This window comes from Hippopotamus amphibius, chromosome 2 (genome assembly GCF_030028045.1).
Source record: "Hippopotamus amphibius kiboko isolate mHipAmp2 chromosome 2, mHipAmp2.hap2, whole genome shotgun sequence".
In the NCBI taxonomy this organism is placed as follows: domain Eukaryota; kingdom Metazoa; phylum Chordata; class Mammalia; order Artiodactyla; family Hippopotamidae; genus Hippopotamus; species Hippopotamus amphibius.
This window is the reverse complement of record NC_080187.1, coordinates 12,442,341-12,467,375: the sequence shown is the minus strand read 5'-3', so window position 1 is coordinate 12,467,375 and position 25,035 is coordinate 12,442,341. Positions and strand designations below refer to the sequence as shown.

General features: G+C 35.8%; 1 protein-coding gene across 2 annotated transcripts in view; it reads right to left on the bottom strand.

The window, feature by feature from the left end:
* RC3H2 (ring finger and CCCH-type domains 2) overlaps nt 1–24,970 on the bottom strand; it is a 50,839-nt gene extending 25,869 nt beyond the window's left edge. For both annotated transcript variants that reach the window (XM_057721057.1, XM_057721058.1), the window contains exons 1-5: nt 24,763–24,970; nt 18,132–18,429; nt 15,769–15,886; nt 12,761–12,994; nt 4,864–5,039 (exon numbers count right to left, since the gene is read on the bottom strand). In XM_057721057.1, the coding sequence (XP_057577040.1) occupies nt 4,864–5,039; nt 12,761–12,994; nt 15,769–15,886; nt 18,132–18,362 (759 nt within the window). In that variant the 5' untranslated portion in view covers nt 18,363–18,429; nt 24,763–24,970. The remainder of the gene's footprint in view (nt 1–4,863; nt 5,040–12,760; nt 12,995–15,768; nt 15,887–18,131; nt 18,430–24,762) is intronic.
* Between the last annotated feature and the right edge of the window lie 65 nt (nt 24,971–25,035).

Below are 25,035 nucleotides of genomic sequence, written 5' to 3'. Positions count from 1 at the left end.
TGAAAGCCAAGACAGACTAAAACCTAAGCCTCTTGTGCCAAAGAGCTAGCCAGGTGGTGAATGCAAAGGAAAAGTTCTTAAGGGTAACTAAGAGCACTACTCCAGTGAACACACAAATGATAAGAAAGCAAAACAGCTTTATTGCTGATATGGAGAAAGTTTTATTGGTCTGGATAGAAGATCAAATCACAACATTCCCTTAAGCCAAAGCCTAACCCACAGCAAAGCCCTAACTCTCCTTAATTTTCTGAAGGCTCAGAGAAGTGAGGAAGATGCAGAAGAAAAGTTTGAAGCTAGCAGGGGTTGGTTCATGAGGTTTAAGCAAAGAAGCCATCTCTATAACATAAAATTACAAGATGAAGCAGCAAGTTCTCCAGAAGATCTAGCTAAGATAATCAATGAAAGAGGCTACACCAAAGCACAGATTTTCAATGTAGATGACACAGTCCTATATTGGAAGAAGATGCCATCTAGGACTTTCACAGCTAGAGAGAAGTGAGTGCCTGTCTTCAAAGCTTCAAAGGACAGGCTGACTCTCCTGTTACAGGCCAATGCAGCTGATGACATTAAACTGAAGCCAATCCTCATTTACCTTTCCAAAAATCCTAGGGCCCATAAGAACTACACTAAATCTACTCTGCCTGTACTCTAGAAATTAAACAACAAAGCCCAAATGACAGTACATCTATTTACAATACGGTTTACTAGATTATTTTAAGCCCAATGATGAGATCTACAGCTTAGAAAAAAAAGATTCTTTTCAAAATATTACTGCTCAGGGACTTCCCTGGTGGCGCAGTGGTTAAGAATCCGCCTGCCAATGCAGGGAACTGGGTTTGAGCCCTGGGTGGGGAAGATCCCACATGCCGCGGACCAACTGAGCCTGTGTGCCACAACTACTAAGCCTGTGCCACAACTACTAAGTCTGTGCTCCAGAGCCCACGTGCCACAACTACTGAAGCTCACATGCCTAGAGCCCGTGCTCCGCAACAAGAGAAGCCACTACAATAAGAAGCCCGTGCAGTGCAACAAAAAGTAGCCCGCACTCACCACAACTAGAGAAAGCCCGCACGCAACAGCAAAGACCCAATGCAGCCAATAATAAATAAATTTATTAAAAATATGTATATATTACTGCTCTGACAATGTACCTGGTCACCCAAGAGGTTCAATGGAGATGTACAATGAGATTAATGTTGTTGTCATGCCTGCTAACACAACATCTATTCTGAAGCACACAGATCAAGAAGTAATTCTGACTTTGAAGTCTTATTATTTAAGAGATACATTTTGTAAGGCTATAGCTGCCATAGATAGTAATTCCTCTGATGGATCTGGGCAGAGTAAATTGAAAACCTGTTGGAAAGGATTCACCATTCTAGATGCCACTAAGAACATTCACAATTCACAGGAAAAGGTTAAAATATCAACATTAACAGGAGTTTGGAATAAGTTGATTCCAGTCTTCATGGATGACTTTGAAGGGTTCAAGACTTCAGTGGAAGAAGTAACTGCAGATGTGGAAATAGCAAGAGAAGGAGAACTGAACTGGAGCCCAAATATGTGACTGAATTGCTGTAATATCATGATAAACCTTTAATGGATGAGGAGATGCTTCTTATGAATGAGCTAAGAATGTGGTTTCTTGAGATGGAATCCACTCCTGGTGAAGATGCTATGAAGATTGTTGAAATGATAGCAAAGGATTTAGAATATTACATAAACTTAATTGATAAAACAGCAGCGAGGTTTGAGAGGACCGACCCCAATTTTGAAAGAAGTTTTGCTGTGGGTAAAATGCTATCAAAGAGCATTGCATGCTTCAGAGAAATCATTTGTGAAAGGAAGCGTCAATCATTGGGGCAAACTTCATTATTGTCTTATTTTAAGAAATTGCCACAGACACTCCAACCTTCAGCAACCACCACCCTGATCAGTCAGTAGCCATCAGCACAGAGGCAAGACCCTCCAACAACATCAGACAATGGTTAGCATTTTTTAGCAATAAGGTATTTTTTAATTAAAGTATGCACATTTTTGACATCATGCTACTGCACACTTAATAGGATACAGTATAGTGTAAACATAATTTTTATATATACTGAGAAACCAAAAAATTTATGACTCGCTCTATCACTATATTTGCTTTATTGCAGTGGTGGTTAACAGAACCTGCAATATGTGAGGTACAACCATATTATCCTGTTGGGAATTGGGAAACCACTGAGGACTTTTAAGCAGAAGAGGGACATGATAGTTAGGCAAATATTAAGCACTATGGGTGATGATTAAGAAATCAAGAAATTTTCTGCCACCACAAAAATGATTATTAGGTTATTTTTATAGCTTTAATCTATACTTAAGTGATAAAAAACATAAATTCAAAAGGTAGAATTTCACATGTCCTTGTGAAACTGTCTAATAAATATTAAACATGCAAGTGTGTGGCTAGATAATTTCCACAATAAATGATACACTCTTATTCCTGAATTATTAAAACTTGGTAATGGCCACAATGAAATTTGATATGGTTAGAATTCAGAATACCTAGGCCTAGTACAGATTCTGAAACTCAAGACTGAACAAATCATTCAAACTATTCAAATTGATGATTTCCTCATCAGTAAAATGAAAATATCCCCACACCACCTCACTGGTTGTCTCAATTGCTGTTGTTGGCCCATGAGACAACAGTAATATGACCCAAAAACATGAAGATGGGGAAATCAAGTTACTATCTGAGAGTTAACAATACAATTAGTTCACAATTCTCTTTGAAAATATATAAATACATTACAGAAAAGTATGGGACACCCAAAATTTTAATCGACGTGATCTTACGTATAATTTAAGAAAGCAGAGTATAACTTAGAAATCACAAAATAACCTAAAGAAACACTGAGGAATTATTAATCTAAAACGTAGAAAAAAAGAAACCCAAAAAACCAGAGGATGGTAACATTCATCCAATCATCAAGGTACAAGGTGCCTCTTGGGCAGCATGAACATCTACCCACCTGAGTTGTAAGATGTATATAGGTGGCTAACGGAGGTTGTTCCTATTAAAGTTCTATTAACATGCATCAAAATCGCCCATGAAGCTTTGAAAACCACAATTTCAGGTAATCAGAATCCCTGGCTTGGAGGACCACATAATTAAAAATTATATATGAATGCTCAAGTCCCACTGGTATATTTTGGTATCAGATAAAGCAAATCAAAATATCTAGGGATGGGACCCAGGGATGTACACTTTACGAAACTCCACAGGTGATTCCGATGTGCATCTTCAGTTTAGAAACAGTGTTCAACATTACAATCATTAACTCCCCCGTTCTGATTCCATGCTAAGCAAGCAAAGGTTTGATATTCTTCTATAAGAAAATATCTACAATATGAGAATTAAAGTCATTTAAGAGATGCACTTCTCATCATAAATTTATAAAACTGATAATATGTAGTATGTGACCTTGGTTGTGGTGATTCTGTTCCTGAGGAAGCCCCTAAATTCAGGTCTCTGAGCCTACAGTCAAGGAAAAGACCTTCAATAATGGTGAGTTTATTAGAGTAAATGCCCTTGGTGAGGGGGCTTTTGGCCATTGTCAGCATGATGCCCTTTTATTCATGTAAACACTGCTTTTAACATTTTAAACTACAGAGCAGTAGTACAGGATGAAATGAGAGCATGGAATTGAAATCTTTCTAAACTTAGTGTTATTCAAATGTCAGATATTAGTAGCAGCTGTAGATGTATGACAATCATAAACCACAAATCTGTATGATACTGTTGAGGAAAAGAAACAACATTACGTTAATGATACACACACCCTGTGAGAACCTAGCCAGTCACTTCAGGATGACAAATGATCTCTGTAATTTGGCTACTTAGCCAAAAACATTATGTTTGAGGAACCAGAGATTCATTTCAATTGTTGCCCTAAGGACACAATCAAGCACTGTAACTATCAGGCAGATAATGTCCAACCCTCATTTGTGGAGATAAGTGAACTCACTTGAACATATTTCCATCTGCAATTAACATGTTAGCTCAAACTAAGCACCGTGCCAATAAAACCTTCTTTCTGCCTGTACTGTTTTCACCCTTGGGCTATAAAACCAGCAAATAGCTTAAATAAGGTTTGTTTTCAAATTTGTATGTTTTGCTTTTATAGAAGCCAATAGGCCTTTCTATTTCCAAGTCCTTGGGCTCTTCTCAAGACCCCACCAGCAACCTATACTCCTGTAACATGCAGAAACTTCAAGGATTCAGCCCACTTGCCACGACTCTCAGTAACTGTCATCACCCATAAGCCTATTCGACAATGAAACTACATTCCTAAATAACTTAGGGTTCATCCCTACCCTCTCTGCCAAAAACCCCACCATCTAAATTCAGAGTGGGGCAATCTCCTCAACTTTTCACTCTCTTGTTGTCCCTAAGACAACACATGCACCATCTTCACGGTAAAGGCTTTAATCATTATAGAGAAAGAGAGAAAAATAATAATGGGGACGTTAAAACATTTACCAACTCTTATGAAGTTTTCAGTATGGTTCCTAACTCCTTTTTATGATGGTAAATATAAATGAAATAGGCTTCTTTAGTTCACTTTTACTATTCCAAGAGTCAAGTTTACCAAATTATTTCCTCATAGTGTTAGTGACACCTTCACATACGTGTTCGTACACCCACACTTAGTAGTATCACACATCTGTAGTATCACTGATGCAATAAATGCAGAAGAAAAAGCTTCTTTTTAACTCTTGTAAGCATTCTGTATTTCTGGGGCCTCTAGACCAGGGAACACCATTCCAGGTATCTCACACAGGCATGTAATGTTTAGATGGTTGCTTGCTACTTACCTTAAAACAAGAAGCTCGATACAGTAGTTGCACAACATGACCAATACTTGTTTTTGATGCCTGAGGAAATCTTGGTTCTAGTCTTTGCACAACAAAAAGTACCAGAACTTTCCTTGAGAGAGCAGAACCATCTTCTAATGCCAGCAACACCAGCTTCAAGGCCTCTTCTTGCATAGCTAGAAATAAAGAACATGAGTTCATGATAAATGAGGAGACCTGCTGATCATGACTGCCACAGACTTCTTTGGGTATTAGTTTACGGTGGTTCATTACCCGCACTCTGTAAATACTAAGCAGAAAAACAGGTCATCACACATGAGCAAATACAGTTTACTTAAAAAGTAACCAAGCAAAAGAAAACATGTGTCCCTTCCCTGGTGGCTCAGTGGCCAAGAATCTGCCTGCGAACGCAGAAGACACGGGTTCAAGCCCTGGCCCGGGAAGATCCCATATGCTGCGGAGCAACTAAGCCCATGCACCACAACTACTGAGCCCACGTGCTGCAACTATTGAAGCCCACACGCCTAGAGCCCATGCTCTGCAGCAAGAGAAGCCACTGCAATGAGAAACCCTCGCACCACTATGAAGAGTAGCGCCTGCTGTCCGCAACTAGAGAAAGCCCGCATGCAGCAACGAAGACTCAATGCAGCCAATAAAATAATTACTTAATTAAAAAGAAAGAAAACATGCGTCCTACTAAGCAACCAAACAGAACACAAGTCAACAGAACTTAAACAAAATATATCTTCTGTAGGTATTTAATAGTCAACAAGATAATGATAATGTTAAAGTGAAACCTCATTTATAAAACTCACAGAGCTACTCTGACAATTAAATAACATGTAGAGGACACAGCAGTCTTAAGATAAATGGTTATTTTTCTATGCATGAAACTGTTGCTTTGCCTGTCAGAATTATTTTGTATATAACTCAAAAGTGATATTAGCCTCTGGATGCAATACCTAAAGAAGGCATCAATTTATGTTGTTTTCCAGCCAGGGAGGTAGAGTATAATCTGAATCTCATCATGAAGGAACATCAGAAAAACCCAAATTAAGAAATATTCTATAAATAACTGCCTGTATTCTTCAAGAATACCAACATTAGACAAAGAAAGGCTGAGGAATGGTATTATGTTAAAGAAGACTAAAAAGAGACATAACAAATAAATACAATATGTGATCTTAGACTCGATCATAAAATGAAAGAAAATAAACGTCGGACTCCCTTGGTGGCACAGTGGTTAAGAATCTACCTGCCAATGCAGGGGACATGGGTTCAAGCCCTGTCCAGGAAGATCCCACATGCCACAGAGCAACTAAGCCCATGCACAACAACTACTGAGCCTGTGCTCTAGAGCCTGTAAACCACAACTACTGAAGCCCACGGGCCTAGAGCCTGTGCTCCGCAACGAGAAGCCACTGCAATGAGAAGCCCATGCACCACAATGAAGAGTAGCCCCTGCTTGCCGCAACTACAGAAAAACTGCACGCAGAAACGAAGACCCAACGTAGCCATAAATAAATAAATTTAAGAAAAAACAAACAAAAACAAAAAAAAGACAGCAGAGATTAGTTTAAAAAAATAAAGAAAAAGAAAAAAAGAAATGCCATAAAATACATTTTTGGAATAACTGACAAAAACCGGAGTATGAACTATAGATTGCAGCATTGTGCAAATGTTAAGTTTTCTGAATTTGATGAATATTCTGTTTTTACATAAGAAACAGACTTAAGTGTAAGAGGTAAAGGGGCATGAAATATGCAACCTACTCTCAATGGTTCAGAAAAGAGTATAAGAGTGAATTATATAACAAGTATAGCAAAATATTAAAAAATAGTGAAAATGGATAAAGAGTATATAGGAATTCTCTGTATTACTCTTGTAACTTTTTGGTAAATTTGAAATTATTTAGAATTAAAAAGTTAAAAATACACTGGTTCTCAGTGAAGACAATGGAACTGAAAGATCGTCTAGAATTTGGATTAAAAATCAAACCCCTCTTTTTCCAAATGAGACCGAGGCCCAGAAAAGTTAAGTGACTAGGCCAAGTTTCACAACTAGTTAGCAACAAAATTATAACTAGAATCAAGGACTTTTTAAAAATTGAGGTAAAATTCGAATGACATAAAATTAACCATTTTAAAGTACACAATTCACAATGTTGTACAACCTTAAACTCTATCTAGCTCTAAGACATTTTCTTCACCTGAAAGGAACTCTATGGCCATTAAGCAGTCACTCCCCAATACCCTTGACCCTCTAGCCTCTGGCAACCACTAGCTTGATGTCTGGTTCTATGGACTGACTTTTGTGGATGCTTCATATAAATGGAATCACAGAATACTGTGACCTTTTGTCTGTCTTCTTTCACTTAAAATAACATTTTCAAAGTTCATCTGCATTGAAGCATGTATCGGTATCTCAATCCTTTCTATGGCTGAATAATATTCTATTTATAAATATACCACATTTTGTTTATCCATTCATCAGGATCGATGGACATCCAGATTGCTTCCACCTTTTGACTATAATGAATAATGCTGCTATAAACATTTGAGTACAAGTATTAGTTTGAATACCTGTTTTCAGTTCCTTTGGGTATATACCTAGGAGCGGAACTGCTGGGTCATACGGTAATTCTACATTTAACTTTTTGAGGAACTGCCAAATTGTTTTTCCAGAAAGGCTGCATCATTTTACATTCCCAAGTTCTCTAATATTCTTGCCAACACTTTTTACTTTCCACTTTTTAAATTATGGCCAACCTCATGGGTATGTATCTCATTGTGATTCTGATTTACACTTCCTTAATGACTAATGGCACTGAGCATCTTTTCATGCACTTTTTGGCCAGATATGTATCTACAATGGAGAAATGCTTATTTAAGCCCTTGGCCCATTTTTAAATTGTGTTGTTCATCTTTTTGTTGTTGAGTTATAGAACAAAAGATATTTGATACCTAGTCTACTGCTTCTTAGGTAAGGTAAATAAACATGAGGAAATATCCACAGGTAGCATTCTTAAATTACATATAAATATGGATTTTTAAAATTAATTAATTTATTTTTATTTATTGGATGCATTGCATCTTCATTGCTTCCTTGCACACATGCTTTCTCTAGTTGTGGTGAGTGGGGTCTACTCTCTGTTGCGCTGTGCGGGATTCTCATTGCAGTGGCTTTTCCTGTTGCGGAGCACAGGCTCTAGGCGTGTGGGCTTCAGTAGTTGCAGCACATGGGCTCAACAGTTGTGGCTCCCGGGCTCTAGAGCGCAGGCTCAGCAGTTGTGGCACACAGGTTTAGTTGCTCTGAGGCATGTGGGACCTTCCCGGACCAGGGTTCAAACCCATGTCCCCGGCACTGGCAGGCAGATTCTTAACCACTGAGCCACCAAGAAAGCCCCTAAATATGGATTTTTAAAATTATTTTTCAATTTAACTTTGTATTATGGAAAATTTTAAACATATACAAAAGTAGGGATAACATGTACCCATAAAACAGCAGCTGCCAGTAAGGTTTCATCTACTCATTACCCACTTTTCTAGTTTGTTCTGGCTGGAGTGATCTGAAGTAAATCCAAGATAACATAGCACTTCATCCTTAAATAATTCATTATGTATTTCTAACACATATGAACCTAAAAAGCATTAACATAACACCATAATAATATCTAAAAAGAGTAATATATTTCCTTAATATCATCTAATACCAAGTTCATGTTGAATTTTCTCCACTGTCTCAAAATTTCTTCTTATAGTTGGTTTTTTTGAGTAAGTATCCAAATAAAGTCCATATATTGCTTTTGGTTTGTATGTCTTCAGGCTTAAAAAAAAAAAAAAAACCTAACTAGTTCTCCACCTGTCTACAACCCTCCCATTTAAAAGACAACAATTTGTTGCAGAAACAACCATTTTTCTAAACAACATCCCCACATTCTCAATTTGGCTAATTTTGTGCTTGCGGTATTCCTTTAGCCTCCTTATTTCATGTAAACTAGAGACCTGATTAGATCTGGAATGACTATTTTGCTTTCAGGGGCTTTTTGGGGGGCAGGGCGGGGGGGGGGTAGGGCAGGTACACGTCTTATTCTATGTGTCACATCAGTAGGTACGTAAGACCTAGATGCCTCACTTTTAGTAATGTAAAGATTGACCAGTGGGTTCCAGCCTTTTTCATTTATTAACCTTTCATCTACTGGTTTTAACAGCCAATAATAATTTTTGCCTAGACCCATTAATTCATTTGATATGATTTTTCTATTTTAACATTTTTTTCCAAAATGAATTAATTGGAATTTTGCTAAAAGAGAAACCTACCCTCAAAACCCTGAGAAACTGTTCTTGAAAACAATTTGTAAAGGAAAGGCAGAAAAAAATGTTAATTTTTTTCTCATCTTTTTCCAATTTTTAGCATAATGTGTTGGTGCTCTAGCAACTGCCAAAAACAACTAATTAACTTTTCTGTACTATCGTTATAAGATAATGGATTTTTACACATTTTATGTGTTTCAATCCATTATAGTCATTATTCATTTGGAGGTTCAAATTGTCCCACTTTTGTCCCGTTAGCCTTTTCAAATTCTGTCCTTTTGACAAGATTCTGATTTAATAGCTTTTTACTTTCTAGCACAAGACTTCCCAGCCTCATCTTGTACTTTTCTACCCTAAACCTGGAATAAGACATTTATTAAAAGAGCCCTGCTTCACCTAAATGCCCATTAACAAATGAATGGATAAAGAAGATGTGGCACATATATACAATGGAATATTACTCAGCTATAAAAAGGAATGAGATGGAGCTATATGTAATAAGGTGGATAGACCTAGAGTCTGTCATACAGAGTGAAGTAAGCCAAAAAGAGAAAAACAAATATTGTATGCTAACTCATATACATGGAATCTAAAAAAAAAAATGGTACTGATGAACCCAGTGACAAGACAAGAATAAGGATGCAGATGCAGAGACTGGACTGGAGGACACGAGGTTAGGGGGGTGGGGGGTGAAGGGGAAGCTGGGACGAAGTGAGAGAGTAGCATAGACATATATATACTACCAACTGTAAAATAGATAGCCACTGGGAAGTTGCTGTATAACAAAGGGAGATCAACTTGATGATGGATGATGCCTTAGAGGGCTGGGACGGGGAGGGTGGGGGGGAGTCGAGGGAGGGAGGGAATATGGGGATATGTGTATAAATACAGTTGACTGACTTTGGTGTACCTCAAAAACTGGTACAAGAGTGTAAAGCAATTATATTCCAATAAAAATAAATGAATAAACAAACAAACAAATAAATGTGGGGGAAAAAAAAGAGCTCTGCTTCTTTTTAGTAGGAAATGGTATTTATTAAAGGCCACAATCTGGGTGCTATGGCTATTCATTGCTTCCAAGCCTTTTAAGTGGACAGAGCTAGGAAACAGTCATTTTTCTAGAAAAAGAAAAATAAATGAGTCCGTACTTATATTGCCAACTCAAATTTAAGAATGCAGGGTTTTCACATAAATTCTTTGATTTCATCCTTGTATCTCTCTTTTTTAAATGCCAAAAACCTTGGTTCCTGATGGCATTAACATAATTACTTACTTGCTTTATCCTACTATGTGTCTGTATAATAGTTTCAAAATAACAATACCAATAGAATTATAAACAGTATCACTAGTGAATACAATTTAGCATTTATTATATACCACACTAGGTATATAAAAATCAAAACACTGTGTTCTAAAGTCACCTGAAATAATTCATTCTGATGAAAATACTACCAACTTAATGTATGTTTTAGTTTGTCATTTTCAGGCACTTCTTTGTTTTAGTCATTTAAATTTTTAAAACTTACATTTACTAAAAATTGTTTTATAATTACATAAAACATTTACATGGGTACAAACTACAAATCAAGGTCTAGCTTCTGTCTTATTTGCTTTCTCTTGGTTCTTCCCTACTCTACATGATTATTATTTTTTAATTTTTCCTACCATTGTTTCTTTTGGATAATATAAACAAATAATTAGAAAATGGTTGTCACTCTCTCCCTTCCCTATATAAAAGTGTGCTTTATTATAATAGGTACACTATTCTGCACATTGCTTTTACTTTTTAATTTAACATATCTAGATATCACATCCAGCAGAATATATTATACATTTTCCTCATTCCTTTCGACAGCTGCATGGTAGTCCACTGGAAGGATATATACCAGTTTACTAAGCCAGTCTCCTATTCATAGACATTCAGGTTGCTTCCAGATGTTTGCTGTTATATATAGTGCTTTATAACTTTATGCATTCTATATTCTTTGCTCTATTTATGGGACAGATTCCTAGAAATAGCACTATTGGGTCAAAGGGTAGATGATTTTGCTAGATATTGACAAATCCCTCTCTTTAGTTTGCAGCAATTTGCATTCCCACTATTACTGGATGAAAGTACCTGTTTTCCCACAGCCTTGACAAAAGTCATTAGACTTCTGAATTCTGCCAATCTGATAGGCGAGAAACAGTATTTCACTATAATTTTAATGTATATTTCTCTTAATATGAGAAAGACTGAGCACATTTTTATATGTTTGAGGGCCACTTACATTACTTTTTCCCTTGAGCTGTCTGCATCTTTTGTCTATTTTTTAACTGAGTGGTTGGTATTTTCTTCTGAGTTTTTACAAGTCCCTTATATATTAGTTATATTAACCCTCTGTATGTGACATAAATATTTCCCCAAGATTCTCATTTTTACTTTTCTTATGTGTTATTATCATGCAATTTAAAAAATTATATAGACAAATATCAATCGTTTCTGTTACTGCTTCTGGATTTAGAGTCCAAGAAAATAGTGTTTCCTACTCCTAGGTTATAAAGGAATTCACTCATGTGTTTGTTTTTATTACCTATACAATTTATTTTTAATCATAAGTATTTCTAACCTATTTGGAATTTATGTAGCTAAGGAGTATAAGAAATACATACATAAAAAAAAAAGAGGAAGAAGAAGAAAAGAAATACATTAAATTTTATCTTTTTCCACGTGTCTATCCAGTGGTCCCAATGCCACTTTGTAAAAAAGTTTCCTTTGAAAAAATCAATTCTTCTGGGGACTTCCCTGTGTGGTCCCATGGTTAAGAATCTGCCTTCCAATGCAGGGGACGCGGATTCCATCCCTGGTCAGGGAACAAAGATCCCACATGCTGCGGGGCAACTAAGCCCGCGTGCCGCAACTAGTGACAACCCAGGCCATAACTAGAGAGCCCCGTGCCACAGCTACAGAGCCCAAGAGGTCTGGAGCCTGCACGCCAGAACTAGAGAGAAGCCTACAGGCTGCAATGAGGAGCCTGCATGCCACAACTAAGACCCAACACAGTCAAAAATTAAATAAATAAATAAATTCTTCCTAGCCTATAGTTCTAAGTTACAAAGGTAAAACAATAAAGCTTCAAGAAGATAACACAGGAAAGTACAACATAACCTGGGTATTGGCAAAGAGTTTTTAAACAGAATGTAGATGATGGTAACTCTAAGGGAATCATGCCCTGGTGATTCTTTTTTCTAATAATTTCTCTGTTTCCCAATTTTAAAGACAATCATGAACTTTTCATTTTTCCATAAAAAGAAAGTTTACTTTTCCTTTACTTACTACCTATGTAATAATAGGCCTCTCTCTAACTCAGTTTTCTAATTTGTAAAATTGGATCTGTGTCACTTTTCTTAATGACTGTTGAGAGATTCATTCTAAAACAGTATATCACTGTTTATCATATAAATTATGATTAATAAAAACCAGTTTATCTTTAATTATGTCAAGATTTGTATGTATAAATCTGAGTCTTCTCACCTACTCCTAGAAACTGACATCCTCTAGCTCTGATAGCCAATAAAAAAGGCAAGACAGTGATTTATCTTACCTGGCCCTAGAAACTGGCATCCTCGAGCCCTGACAGCAGCCCATAGGTTGGCAGACAATTGCTGAGGGTTCTGGTGCTGTAATATTAGTTCCGTTACAGTTCTTTCTCCAAGCGAACGGGCTGCTCGTATGGCTCTTACACGACCTTCTTCCTCCACCAGTTGACAGTTTACAAGTGTCACCAGTTTCCTTTGCATTGGACGGCTCAGTGCACTCTGGTTCAAACTAGCTACACCTTTAGGAAAAAGAAAACTACAGTTTTTTTCAATCAAAAAAGACAAGTCAATTTTCATTATCTATTTAATGAAAATATCTAGTATTCAACTATTAAGCTACAATTCCTAATGAGTTCCCTACAAGGTACTTTCATTTTTTAACAATGAATATTCTGTCCCTGTTTATTACTAATTTTTAGCTACTTCAGATTTTATTTGGGTATCCTGTTCTCTGGGTTATATGTGTCCCACGAAAGAGAGTAATTTGGGTTTATTTAGTCTAGTTTTCATCTTCACTAAAACTACTGCAGATAAATTTATAGTTAAATAAATTAAAAGTTAAATCTAAAAGTAATCATTAACAACAACTCTTTTTTTCTTTGGCAAATAAGACATTTAGAACACGGCTTAATGACGACAGATCCTATTCCCTTTTCTGACTCAAAGATACTGCTCCAACAATTCTTCCCTCTCTTCCACATCATCAATTGTTCCCTATCTACTTGATCATTTGCATCAGTATACAGTAAGCACAAGCATGCTGTTATCTCATACATCTTAAATAAATCTTTTTATTCATCCCTTTTTCCCTACCTGCTCTGCCCCATGTCTTTCTTCGTTTTGCAGCAAATCTTCTAGAGTTGTCTATATTCACTATCTCCAAATCCTTGCTTCACAATCTTTAAAACCTACCTCAGTCAAGTTTTTGCCACTATCACTTGACCAAAACTGCTTTTCTCATAACAATAATTACCTCCATTTTGCTAAATCAATGGTCAATTCTCAACCCTTATCTTATTTGACCTCTCGAGAGCATTCAACACAGATCGCTCCTAACTCCTTTAAAAACACTCTTTACTTGGCTTCCAGAACACCCCTTACTCTTGTCTTCCTTCTTCTTTTCCAGTCTTCTTTCCTGATATCATCTTTTCTTCTTGACTGCTTAATGCTAAACAGCCTAGGACCCAGTTTTTGTTTTCTTCTCTATCTATACTCACTACTTAGGTGATATCATCCAGTCTTATTGCTTTAAATACTATCTATACGTCAATGACTCCCAAAATTACAGCTCCTATACCTCATTCCTTAACATATATCCACTGGCTACCCAACAGTCTCCAAGTGAAGATTTGATATCTCAAATTCAACATGACCAAAACTAAACTCCTGATTTTCCTACCTAAACCTGATCTACCTTGTCTAAGTTGATGGTAACTTCTCTTTCCAGGTGCTCAGGCTCCAAAACTCAGGAGGTATACTTGACTCTGCCCTTTCTCTCATACGCTACATCCAAAAATTCAGGAAATTCTCTTGACTCTACCTTCAAAAATCATCCAGACCATCCACTTCTCACAACCTCCAATGCCACTAATCTTGTCCCATCAGCCTATTAACCAATACCCTGGTTCTACCTTTGCCTTTCTACATTGACTCCTCAACAGAGCAGCCAGGGTGACCCTTTTACCATTAGTCAGATCATGTCACTCCTCTGCTCAAAACCCTAGAGTAACTCCCCAATTTCAATCAGAGTAAAAGCTCAAGTTTTTAAAATGACCTGTAAGTCTGTACATCATCTGGCCTCACCATTTCTTTTCATTCGTCTCACACTGCTCGCCCCCTCACTCATCCTGCTCCAGGCACACTCTCCTGCTGTTGTTCTTTAAAGACACTAGGCATGCCTTGGGGACTTTACTATTTCTTCTGCCTGGAACAGTCTTTTCCCACGAACCTACACGGTTAACTACCTCACCTCTTCCACCTCAAGTTCAAAAGCTACCACCTTAACAAGGTCTACACTAATCACTTCGTTTAAAATTGCAACCCTCCCTTTTCCCCTCACTCTGACATTTCTGATCCATTTAACTGTACTGTTTTCTTTCCACAGCAATTATCATTTATAACATACTATATAATCTGTTTTTATTATACCTATTGATTATTATACTTTCTCCTTTTTTCTAAAACAAAAATGCTATAAGGGCAGACAGTTTTTACTAATGTAGTTGAAGTATCAAAACAGTGCCTGGTACTTAGTACATGCTCTTTAAGTATCTGTTCAATGAATGAATGAATGAATAAATGAATGAGTTAGGATAAATTTCTCAAGGAAGTCACTATGTCCAAAATACCCAATAATGCGAAGCACAGAGCACATACAAAATAAAAACTTGATTAATTCACTCACTCAACAACTTTTTATTACATCTATGACCTACTAGTTACTGAGGATACAGTGATAAACAGAATAGAATGTCATTTCTATCTCAGCACTTAACTTCTTGAGCTTATATGCCCATCTCTCCAGTAGACTGTGGTCTCCATGAAGACCCTAACCACTGTAAGTGTTCCATAAAATTTTATAAATGACTGAAGGAATACATGAAATTGTCTTAGTAGGATTCATTAAAACTAATACTTTGCTATAGCACCGTTAGTTTAATCAGTGAATATAAACACTGTATCAATCTCAATATGTAGTATGTCTGATGAATTCTTAAATTCATAACAATATTGATTATCTCCAGAAAACAGTATAATGTTCTCAATCAAAAAGATTTCCTTCTGGTACTTAGTGCAGGAGCTGATGTAATACATGCTCAAAAGATGACTGAATGAATTAATAAATAAATGAATGCATGCAAAAAAAAAAAAAAAAAAAGATTTCCATGATCTCTCCAAGCAAATCCATTTTTCAAAACTCAAAATTATTTAATAGGGTATCAGCATCAAGTCTTCGAAAGTTAATGTATTACCAAGTCCTACTCACCCATGAAAATACTTTTTATGAACTTACCTTTACCTCCACTTAGTGGTTTTAAGTAGAGTGCCAAATCCTCAACACATTTCTTTGCAACCTCATAGTGTTTGTTCTCACCTAAATTACTTAACTTTACTGACTGATGATCTGGTACCTAAAAACAAAGAAAAACTGAAGAAATACATTCATCCAGTTCATGCAATTGCTAATTTTATATTTGATAATAATCTTGGTGAGTATAAACTTCTAATACAGAGACAATAATACATCAAAATAGTTTAAGTAAAAAAAAATTTTTTTTAATTAAAATTGAAGCCAAACACTTTGCCAAACTGCTTCCTAAGAACCAAGGATATCATATTTAATAGCATGGGCTGGGGGAATTAATGTGAGGGAAAAAAGGAGGTAGTTAATTGTACTGTATCAATGTTATTCCTTGGGATGACATTGATAGTTATAACTATGCTATACCTTTGAAAAATGTTAACATTAGGGTAAGCTGCAAAAAGTTATATAGGTTCTCTGTGTACTATTTTTTACAATTAAAAAAGGTATTTCAAAATAAAAGGTAGGAAAAAGGCAAGAACTTTTTTCCCCTTACTATTTTCTTCCTATATAATTTACTTATTATATTTATTGTTTATGGTCTATCCCTCCTTGTTCTCAGTGAAAGGTCAAAACTTGGGTACAACCTTGGACAGCTCTGCAACTTCTACAAGTGATCTTGAGCAAATTATTTAACCAAGTCATGGTTTCTCTATCTGCAAAATGAAGATGAAAATCCCTATCACATAGTGCCATTATGAAAATTCAATTTAATTCAACAAATACTTATACTCAGGGAGTGCTTACCACATGCCAAGCAGTTTTAGGCACTAGGCATCTATCAGTGAGCAAAACAGACAAAATTTCTTGCCCTTGTGTAGCTTACATTCTAGTAAAGAGAACAGACAGCCAATAAATGTTTAAAAAAATAAATATATAGTATGATAGAATGTGATCAGTAAAAATTATACAGCAATTTGAGAGTGTTGGAGGGGGATTCCAATTTTAACAGGGGTGGTCAGGATAGACTTCCTTGCGAATCATGACATCTGAATATAGACTTGAAAGAGGAGAGAGAATCAGTATCTTAGGCAAAATAACAGTCACTGAAAAAGCCCTCAGGTGGAAATATGTTTGGTACATCTGACAACTGGTTAGGAGGCCAGTGGCTTAAGAAGAAAGAGTGAGGACAGAGCAGAAGATGGGGCTGAAAATGTAATAAAAGTCACATTGTAAAGACCTGCAAGATAATTCAAAGACCAACTGAGAAAACATTTATAAATGAAAAAATACAAAACCTGACCTATAGCATATGCTAAATGACAGCTAGTATTATTACAAATAATCTACAGTATTTTATTGGATCTAAGACGCTATTATTTGCAAGAGGCACCATTATTTTATGCACCATTAAGGAAAAACCTGCCAATTAATTTATGACACACTATTATGAACACTGAAAAGAAATGTGCTTTAAAAGGAAAACCTCAAATATCAAGACATTACATTAAAGGAACGGAGTATTTTAATTCATTGAATTTTCTAACAAGTGATTAATCAGAAAAATTCTTACTTTCTTGCTTTAATATGTAGTACATGATGTATAGAATTTCATCTTTTCTCACCTGTAAAATGGGGATAATAACTACCTGAAGAGCTATGACAAGAATCAGTAATAAATGTGGACTGCTTATTATACCTAACACAAAGTAGGCCCTCATTAAGTGAAAATTATTATAAATCTAGGGTTGATTCAGTAAAATGCTGATTCAGTAAAATGTTAATTCAGTAAAGTGATAAATAAGAAATGCTATTTTGAGAGCATATGAGCATATGCAGAAACTGCAGAATTTGTTACTGATCCTCTAGAAATTGATTTTCTATATATACATCACATGTGTGTATATATATATATATATATATATGTATATATCTATTTAGACCTATTTTCTCATTTATAATATCATCCTAAAAGGCAAGTGAAGTTTTAAAGAAAACCAAAAAACTTCCAGGTAAGGGTTCTGGGCAAAGCTTTAATTACATTTCTTTTCACCACCTAATGACTAAATATTTATGTATGCTTATATAAAAATGTTTCTTATCCACCAAAATCACTTAAAAACATAAATGTTGACCACAGCATTGAATACAAAAAAGTATATAACTATATGGAATTTACAGTTTTGCTTAAGGGTTTATGACATTAAAGAAAATCATTTGCAGAATACAATAATGAAAATCAGGTATGTTGAGTATTTTTTATGTCTCAAATATCCCTAAATATACTTTGTACCTCTTAATGAACAAAGTTCTATAATTATTATTTATACCAAAGTAAATTTTTGAAAGGTTACCTGGGCTCCAACTAACTGGAGAAGTGCGAAGTTGACAGGAAGCACATCAATGTCTGTGTTGATGGCAGTCTGATCAAAAGGACAAGCTTTTCGGTGAAGCTTATTCAAGCAGGTCTTGCAAACAGTGTGTGAACAACCTAAACTGATGGGTTTGTGCACATTCTCATCAAATTCATTATAGCAGATTGGACAGGACAGAAATTCTGTCCATTGAGCTGCCTGCACAGGCATTGTGGAAGCTGGATGCTCGGGTTAGCAGTCTAGCAGATCATTATTTTGCTGTGTAGTGTTTTGTAAGCTGGAAATGGACAAAAGTAAGAATTAACCACATATTCATCATTCACCTTTCAAGAGTTAACTGCTTAAGTCAACCACCACAGCTTCAAAACCTAAAACACTTCTGAATAACTCTATATGCTTTGAACATCTTTTTCTTTAAATCTGTTTGCTGAATTAATTAAATTTCTGAAAACTGTTTGCCCAGAAACAATATCCTACTAGTGTTCCTTTCAACTAAACATATTTATATCAGTTGTTCATCAAAGCTTTGATGTATTTTTCTAAATGACCACATCAAATAAGCAGATTAACTTTCCACAATTTCATTTTTAGAAAAACAAATCACTTTGGATTGCTAATTTTGTTTTAAAGTGTTTCCCTTGGATATCTACTACCCCCAAACATATTAAGATATGACCTAAGAGTTAGTGAACTCTGGAAATATTGATTCAAACAAAATCACAGTGAGTCAGGAGTGAAGGAACAGCTTTGCCACCTGAATGACCAAGTCAGTCAAGGACAGTTCAACTTGGCAGTTTCACAAAAGAGGAAATCTCTGGTCAGGACTTGACTATGAGACTAACTAAGGTACTGAAAAAGTAAGAGATAAGACTGTAATGATAGAGCTGTTTGTCCGTAAACGAAAGAATGATGCTAACCTTAAAATACAGTGCCAGAAGTTTAAAAAAAAAAAATTACAAATCTTGAATGTAGTTCCCTACAATACTTTTGACAAAACGTATCATTTAGTGATATACATATACAGATATAAAACCAAAAACTGTCAGGTCCAATGAGCAAGATGTAGAAGAATAAAACGATACTCTTATATATCTAATAATTCTAAGCAGAAAAACAGCAAAATACAATTGACCCTTCAACAATGCAGGCTTGAACTGCCCAGATCCACTTACACACAGACATTTTTCAATAGTAAATACGACCTAACTATGGAGTACATGGTTGATTGAATCCACAGATGAAGAGGAACCATGGATATGGACAGACAAGTATAAATTATACGTGGATTAACCCCAGCATTATTCAAGGGTCAACTGTATAAATTTCTATCTTTATATATGCATATGATTAAAAGGCATATGGGGAAAAAAATGACTGATTTTTCTTTTCTTATTCCTAACATTAAAATGTTTCATAATTTTTAATAAAATAAAATATTTAGTATCAAAACCTCTAATTTAATTTAAAATCTTTAGATCCATAACTTGAACACTCCACATTTCACAAATTTTCTGCATCTTCCAATTCAAAACTTATATAAGTCTAACAGACGCTCTCTGGTGAACAAGAAATCTAGGTATTTAGGGCAATTAAACAGCCAACACTTTATTTCTTAAGAATGTTTACCAATCCAAATATATTAGTGCCACAGAAATGAGATGTTTAAAAACGTAATCAGATTCAGGACAGAAAAGTATATAACTGGTTCTCGAATAATCCCACACCCAAATGAAGAATTCTATTAGCCTTTATTGTGCTTTTTCTGTTCACAAAAACTAAAGTTCTAAAAAATATCTTAGTAAAAATAAATTACAGAACTTGCTGCGTAAAAAGCACCCTATACAAACTTTTCATCAAATAGCTCTAATGCAAAGTATCTAATATCTTTATTTTTAAACTAGCCAAATCTTGCCAGTTATATTTACTTTATTTTACACAGTTCCACTTCTTTCAATGCCATCAATCTTAATTAAAAACAGTTTGCTTCCAACTTTAGAAATGAGCATTAAGCAGGTGAACACAACACTCCTTAAAACTATTCAACATTTTTAATGTTTGCTTTTCTAGGCTGCTGAATTACACAAGGAAAGGGCCTTTAAGGAAGGATGAATTTTATGTTAAATCTAGTACTGAGAGCCCTAATTTAGTTAATAACTTGCACCAATAAAATACTTATCAAAACAAGACACTGCATCTATTTTTTTCATAATGACCACCTGTTTGGAAATGCTAATTCTGTGGGTTAGGGTATCACGGGCCACTGGGTAATAGGAAACTAGTAGCAAATACTCTTTCCTTATTTGGTTTTCCAAGATCATCCTGAAATGCTTTACATTAAAGTTAATCAGTGGGAGGAGAAAAGCCATTTAAGTTTGAACTAAACATAAAAATGCTATCTTTCATATTTCCACCAGCTAGTTTTGAAATGTTTCCAATTATTCCATAATACACTTGATAGTTTTATATTGTAATATCTCATATGTGTTTCTAGGTCTAAGAACACCAGATGTTTTAGTATAACTAATGCTGAGAAATTTAATTTCTAGTAGAAATCAAATAAACACCTTTGAAAGAAAAAAAAATTTGCCAAATTCTCCTCCTCCTATGTGTCAGATTCTAACTTTCTGACAAGAAAATTACAAACTGAACTTTCCTTATAAGATATAAGAAACTGTTCGACTTTTTAAAATGTTTTTCCTCAGTGCCACTGTTGAAAAATTCTAGATTCCTCAATTATGATAAAGACAAAATAAAATTTTGTCTAAAACACTGAAATGTTTACTTAGTGATTAAAGAATTGGCCTTTCATTCCTTTTAAAGGCACTTAGTAAATGTTTACCTAGAAAATATTTTTATAATTATCAAAAATGATAAATAGCCTGTCTTTATAATTTATTTTTAAAAAGCATCTAAATGACCCATAACAAGCTAATAATATATACTGATGTGTAAAACTTGCAGGTTTATATTAACACAAGCCATAGTAACTTTGTTGAATCTATGGAAGTTTAAATTGCTAGTAACATTTGTATTTAATAGTAAAGTAAGTAAACATCCTAAAGATATTTCCAAAACATCTCATTTTGATATAAAATTGCCTAAAAATCCCATACCTTTAGGTATATAAAGGGACTACTTAAGAAAAACATTCAAATTAAATTATTTGTATCAAGTAATTTCATTTACTAGTTACTAGTTACTAGTTACTGTTGAAAAGAATAACAAGATAAAGCATAGGAGTGAGAAATGCTAAATTAGAGAGGAGACCTTAAATAGATTTTTACTCAAGTAATTTTTCAGGCTATAAGTTCCTTGCAATGAATACTAACTCATAAAACAGGAAGAGTGATAGACATCTCTTATATGATGCAAATTAGAAATTGCTTTATTAAAAGCAAACTGCTTATCAGCTAAGTACTTTCATTTTCTGTTATTAGTCCACCATGATATTATGCAGTCAGTTTTGGATTATGAAACTTGATTTTAAAATGCCAGAATAAGGTTTATGCCCCATTCACTATAGTTTAATAAAAAAATATAGTATTTTACAATTCTCTTCATAGATGTAAACATTAGGGCTCAGGTCTGTTAATTAAAACATTCATCGTTTTCATTTTAGTTCACCCATGTGAGAAATTTAAGCTACTGAAATGGACTGTAACAGTACTTATCAATTCAGAAACCTGAAAAATAATTAGTTTTGGACTTAAAAAATTATATTTAAAGCATCATAGGTACAATTCAGACCTTAACCTATAAAACCAAAAAAATCAATGAAAATATCTGTAAGCTCTAAAACTCAGCATTCAAACATATGAAAAGAACTGGAAAAAAGGAACTGAATTACAATGTTAAAGGCTGCTATTATACTGCTTCAGTATATGTTAGGAAAGATATATGACCGAAGTTTTACTTCTAAAATCCACTATGGGGTTGAACTCAGTTTTTTTAATAAGTATGAGATTTAACATTCAATGTCTTCTATTATGACAGTAAAGGAATAATTTTCTCTTTTAATTAATATAACCAATAAAGTTTTGCCACTTTAGTGATGACTACTTGAAAAACACTTTTTTTGAGATAGAACTTAATTACTCACTTTTGCCTATCAAATAATGGCCCCTGGATAACTTTACCTTTCATATTATCAAAGTCCTTAGCCTTTTGGTTATTCTGATTATAAGAAGACATTCTGTTAGGAAATTTTTGGTTATCATGTGTCTACTTCTATTCAGATAATTTATTTCTTGAAAGAGTAGTGATAGTGTAAACAGCACTGTCCAGTAGAAATATACTGTGAGCCACAAGTAATTTAAAATATCTAGTAGTCACATTAAAAAAGGAAAAACAGATGAAATTAATTTTAATAATTTAACCCAATTTATCCAAATATCATTTCAACATGTAATCAATATGAAAAATTATATTTTAAATTCTCTCTTCTTTTTTTGGACTAAATCTTGAAATCTGGTGTGTATTTTGTATTTATAGCACATCTTAATTCACACCAGCCACATTTCAAGTGCTCAACTGCCACATGTGGCAACTGGCTAGTATTTGGACTGTGCAACTCTAGAGTACTTAAAACTATAAAGTAATACTCAAAAGTAACTTTTATTAACAATTTGCACTTATAGTTACATCTACACTTAGGAAGGTTTTCATAAAACCTGAGGATCATAAAGATGTAACTTAACATTTATGAGAATAGGTGCAAAACATTATTTTAAATATTCAGCTAGCTTTATTTTACTACATGCTTCCTTTTTCCATCAATAGAAAATGAAACTTCAACCCAGTCCAACCAAAACAATAAACAAGTACTAATTATAATAAGATCTTATTGTAAGTTTATTTATCTTTCTTTGATATTGCATAAAATGTGGAAGTTCTATTTCTGAATATAAAATTCTGTGTAAAGAAAAATGCTTTCCCTCCCAAAAGAATTTTTGACTTTTTCAAACTGGAAGACACAGCAAATTACAAAAGCAGAAAGTGAATTAATGAAAACATATGAACAAAGGACATAAGTCTTCTTAGATGTCAGGTTAACCAAACAGCAATAACAGATCAGGAGTAACTCAAAGAATCCACTAATGAACACGACTGCAATTAAATCTTCAAATAGGCGCCGATATGAATTATAACATCTGCTTTTTCTAAACATGTCTGGAATATATGCTTAACATTTTGTCCTTCTAGCTATTTCCAGAACTCTAAAAATTTGGAAAACATCAATCTCTAAATCAACAAAAATGGCAATATTGAAAGATGGTCTTTGACAGGATGTAATGGCCTCGATTTCTTCAAGAACTGAATGTGGAAGTAAACAACATAAGAAAGCGATGTTATATTCGAACAGTGGTGTAGCTATTTAGATAGATACAAGAATTCATGAACTCTTTTTAATGTTTCAATAAGTCATAACTAAATTTGTATGCTTAACTATAAACATGCTGCACAAAGCGAACTAAAATATTTCCTTCTTTGCTTTTGAGTATAATTATTTATATCAATTCAGTGTAGCAACATTAACTTTCTCAGGTTAATCAAAAGTTTCTATTGGAACTTAAAAGTTTGACTATAGAAAAATGGAAAAAAGATTACTTAGGCACTTTATTTAGGATACAGTCATTCTAATCACAGCTGGTGAGAAGAGAGTAGGAATTAAAAAGAAGGGGCCTAGCTAAGGGGAGAGTAGGAATTAAAGGGGAACCTAGGTGGTTATTTAAAAAAAAAAAAGAGAGAGAGGGAGAGAGTGGGAATCATGAAATTAGATCTACTTTATGTCAGTGATTACTTGAGGCTATTTTGATGTCAAGGTTCTATCTGCCAGGGTCTTAAACTGTTCTGTGATTCCAAGGATGGAAATGACAGCTATCCACATCTTCTTCCTTCCTGAAAGCTAAGAACAGAGAAAAGTAGAGCTGCTTCTGAGAAACAAAGATGCTTCCAAGCATTCTTCTAAGATGGTGGAAGAGTCTCCTTAAGAGGCTTCCCCAAGAAGGAAAAATGAAGGAGGGATAGAAGAAAACCATAGCAGAATTCCCTGGCTGTTTCATGCCACTGCTCCGTCACAACCACCGTGCAACCACTCTGGTCCGGCCCTCTCCCTCCCAGGTGGTTAAGACCTCCCAGGGCATTGTTTGGCCGGGGTCCCTATTTACCACTCAGATCGCCACCACCATCCCTGCACTAGGATCTCGGGAAGCACCAGGGCAGAAAGCCGAAAAGCTAGGAGAGGGCTTGGTTTCGAGGACCTCCTCGAACCCCACTCTCACTAACTGGTGCAGAAAAGGGAAAGGGAAGCCTGGCCTTTGCTTCGATGGGTTCCTTAGGGGCAGAAGCGTCCCCTCGGCCGGTGTCGACGGGAGGTGGCCATTTGCGCCCGGCGCTCGGTACTGAAAAAGCCCTACCGGGGCGAGGGGCCTCCTCCGGCCCGGGACTCCGGGCCCGACCGGGTGTCAGGTGCGGCCCTCAGCTCCCAAACCTCGGGACACCGGCGACGACAACGCACAGGCCCAGGGCTAAGACCGGTCTCCCGCCCGACCGCCGGGGACCGGGGACCCTGGCTGGGGCCCGAGCCGCATCGTGCCCGCCCCCGCCCTACCTGAGGGGGCCCGGGCGGGGTCACTAAGGGCCGCTCCCGGGAGCCCCGCGACCGCGCGGCTCGGCGACGGAGGCGCCTCGTCTCGCCGGGGCAGAGCTCGGCGGCGGCTTCACGGCCTCAAACTCCATCGGGAGCTACAGGGACAGCCCCGTTGGCGGCGGCGAAGGCCGCGACGGGGCCTCCTCCTCCTCCCTCCGCCTCCGCCTCCTTCCCCTCCTCCTCCTCCTCACCACGGAGGCGGACCTGGAGGGATCCCGACCTAGCTCTCGCGAG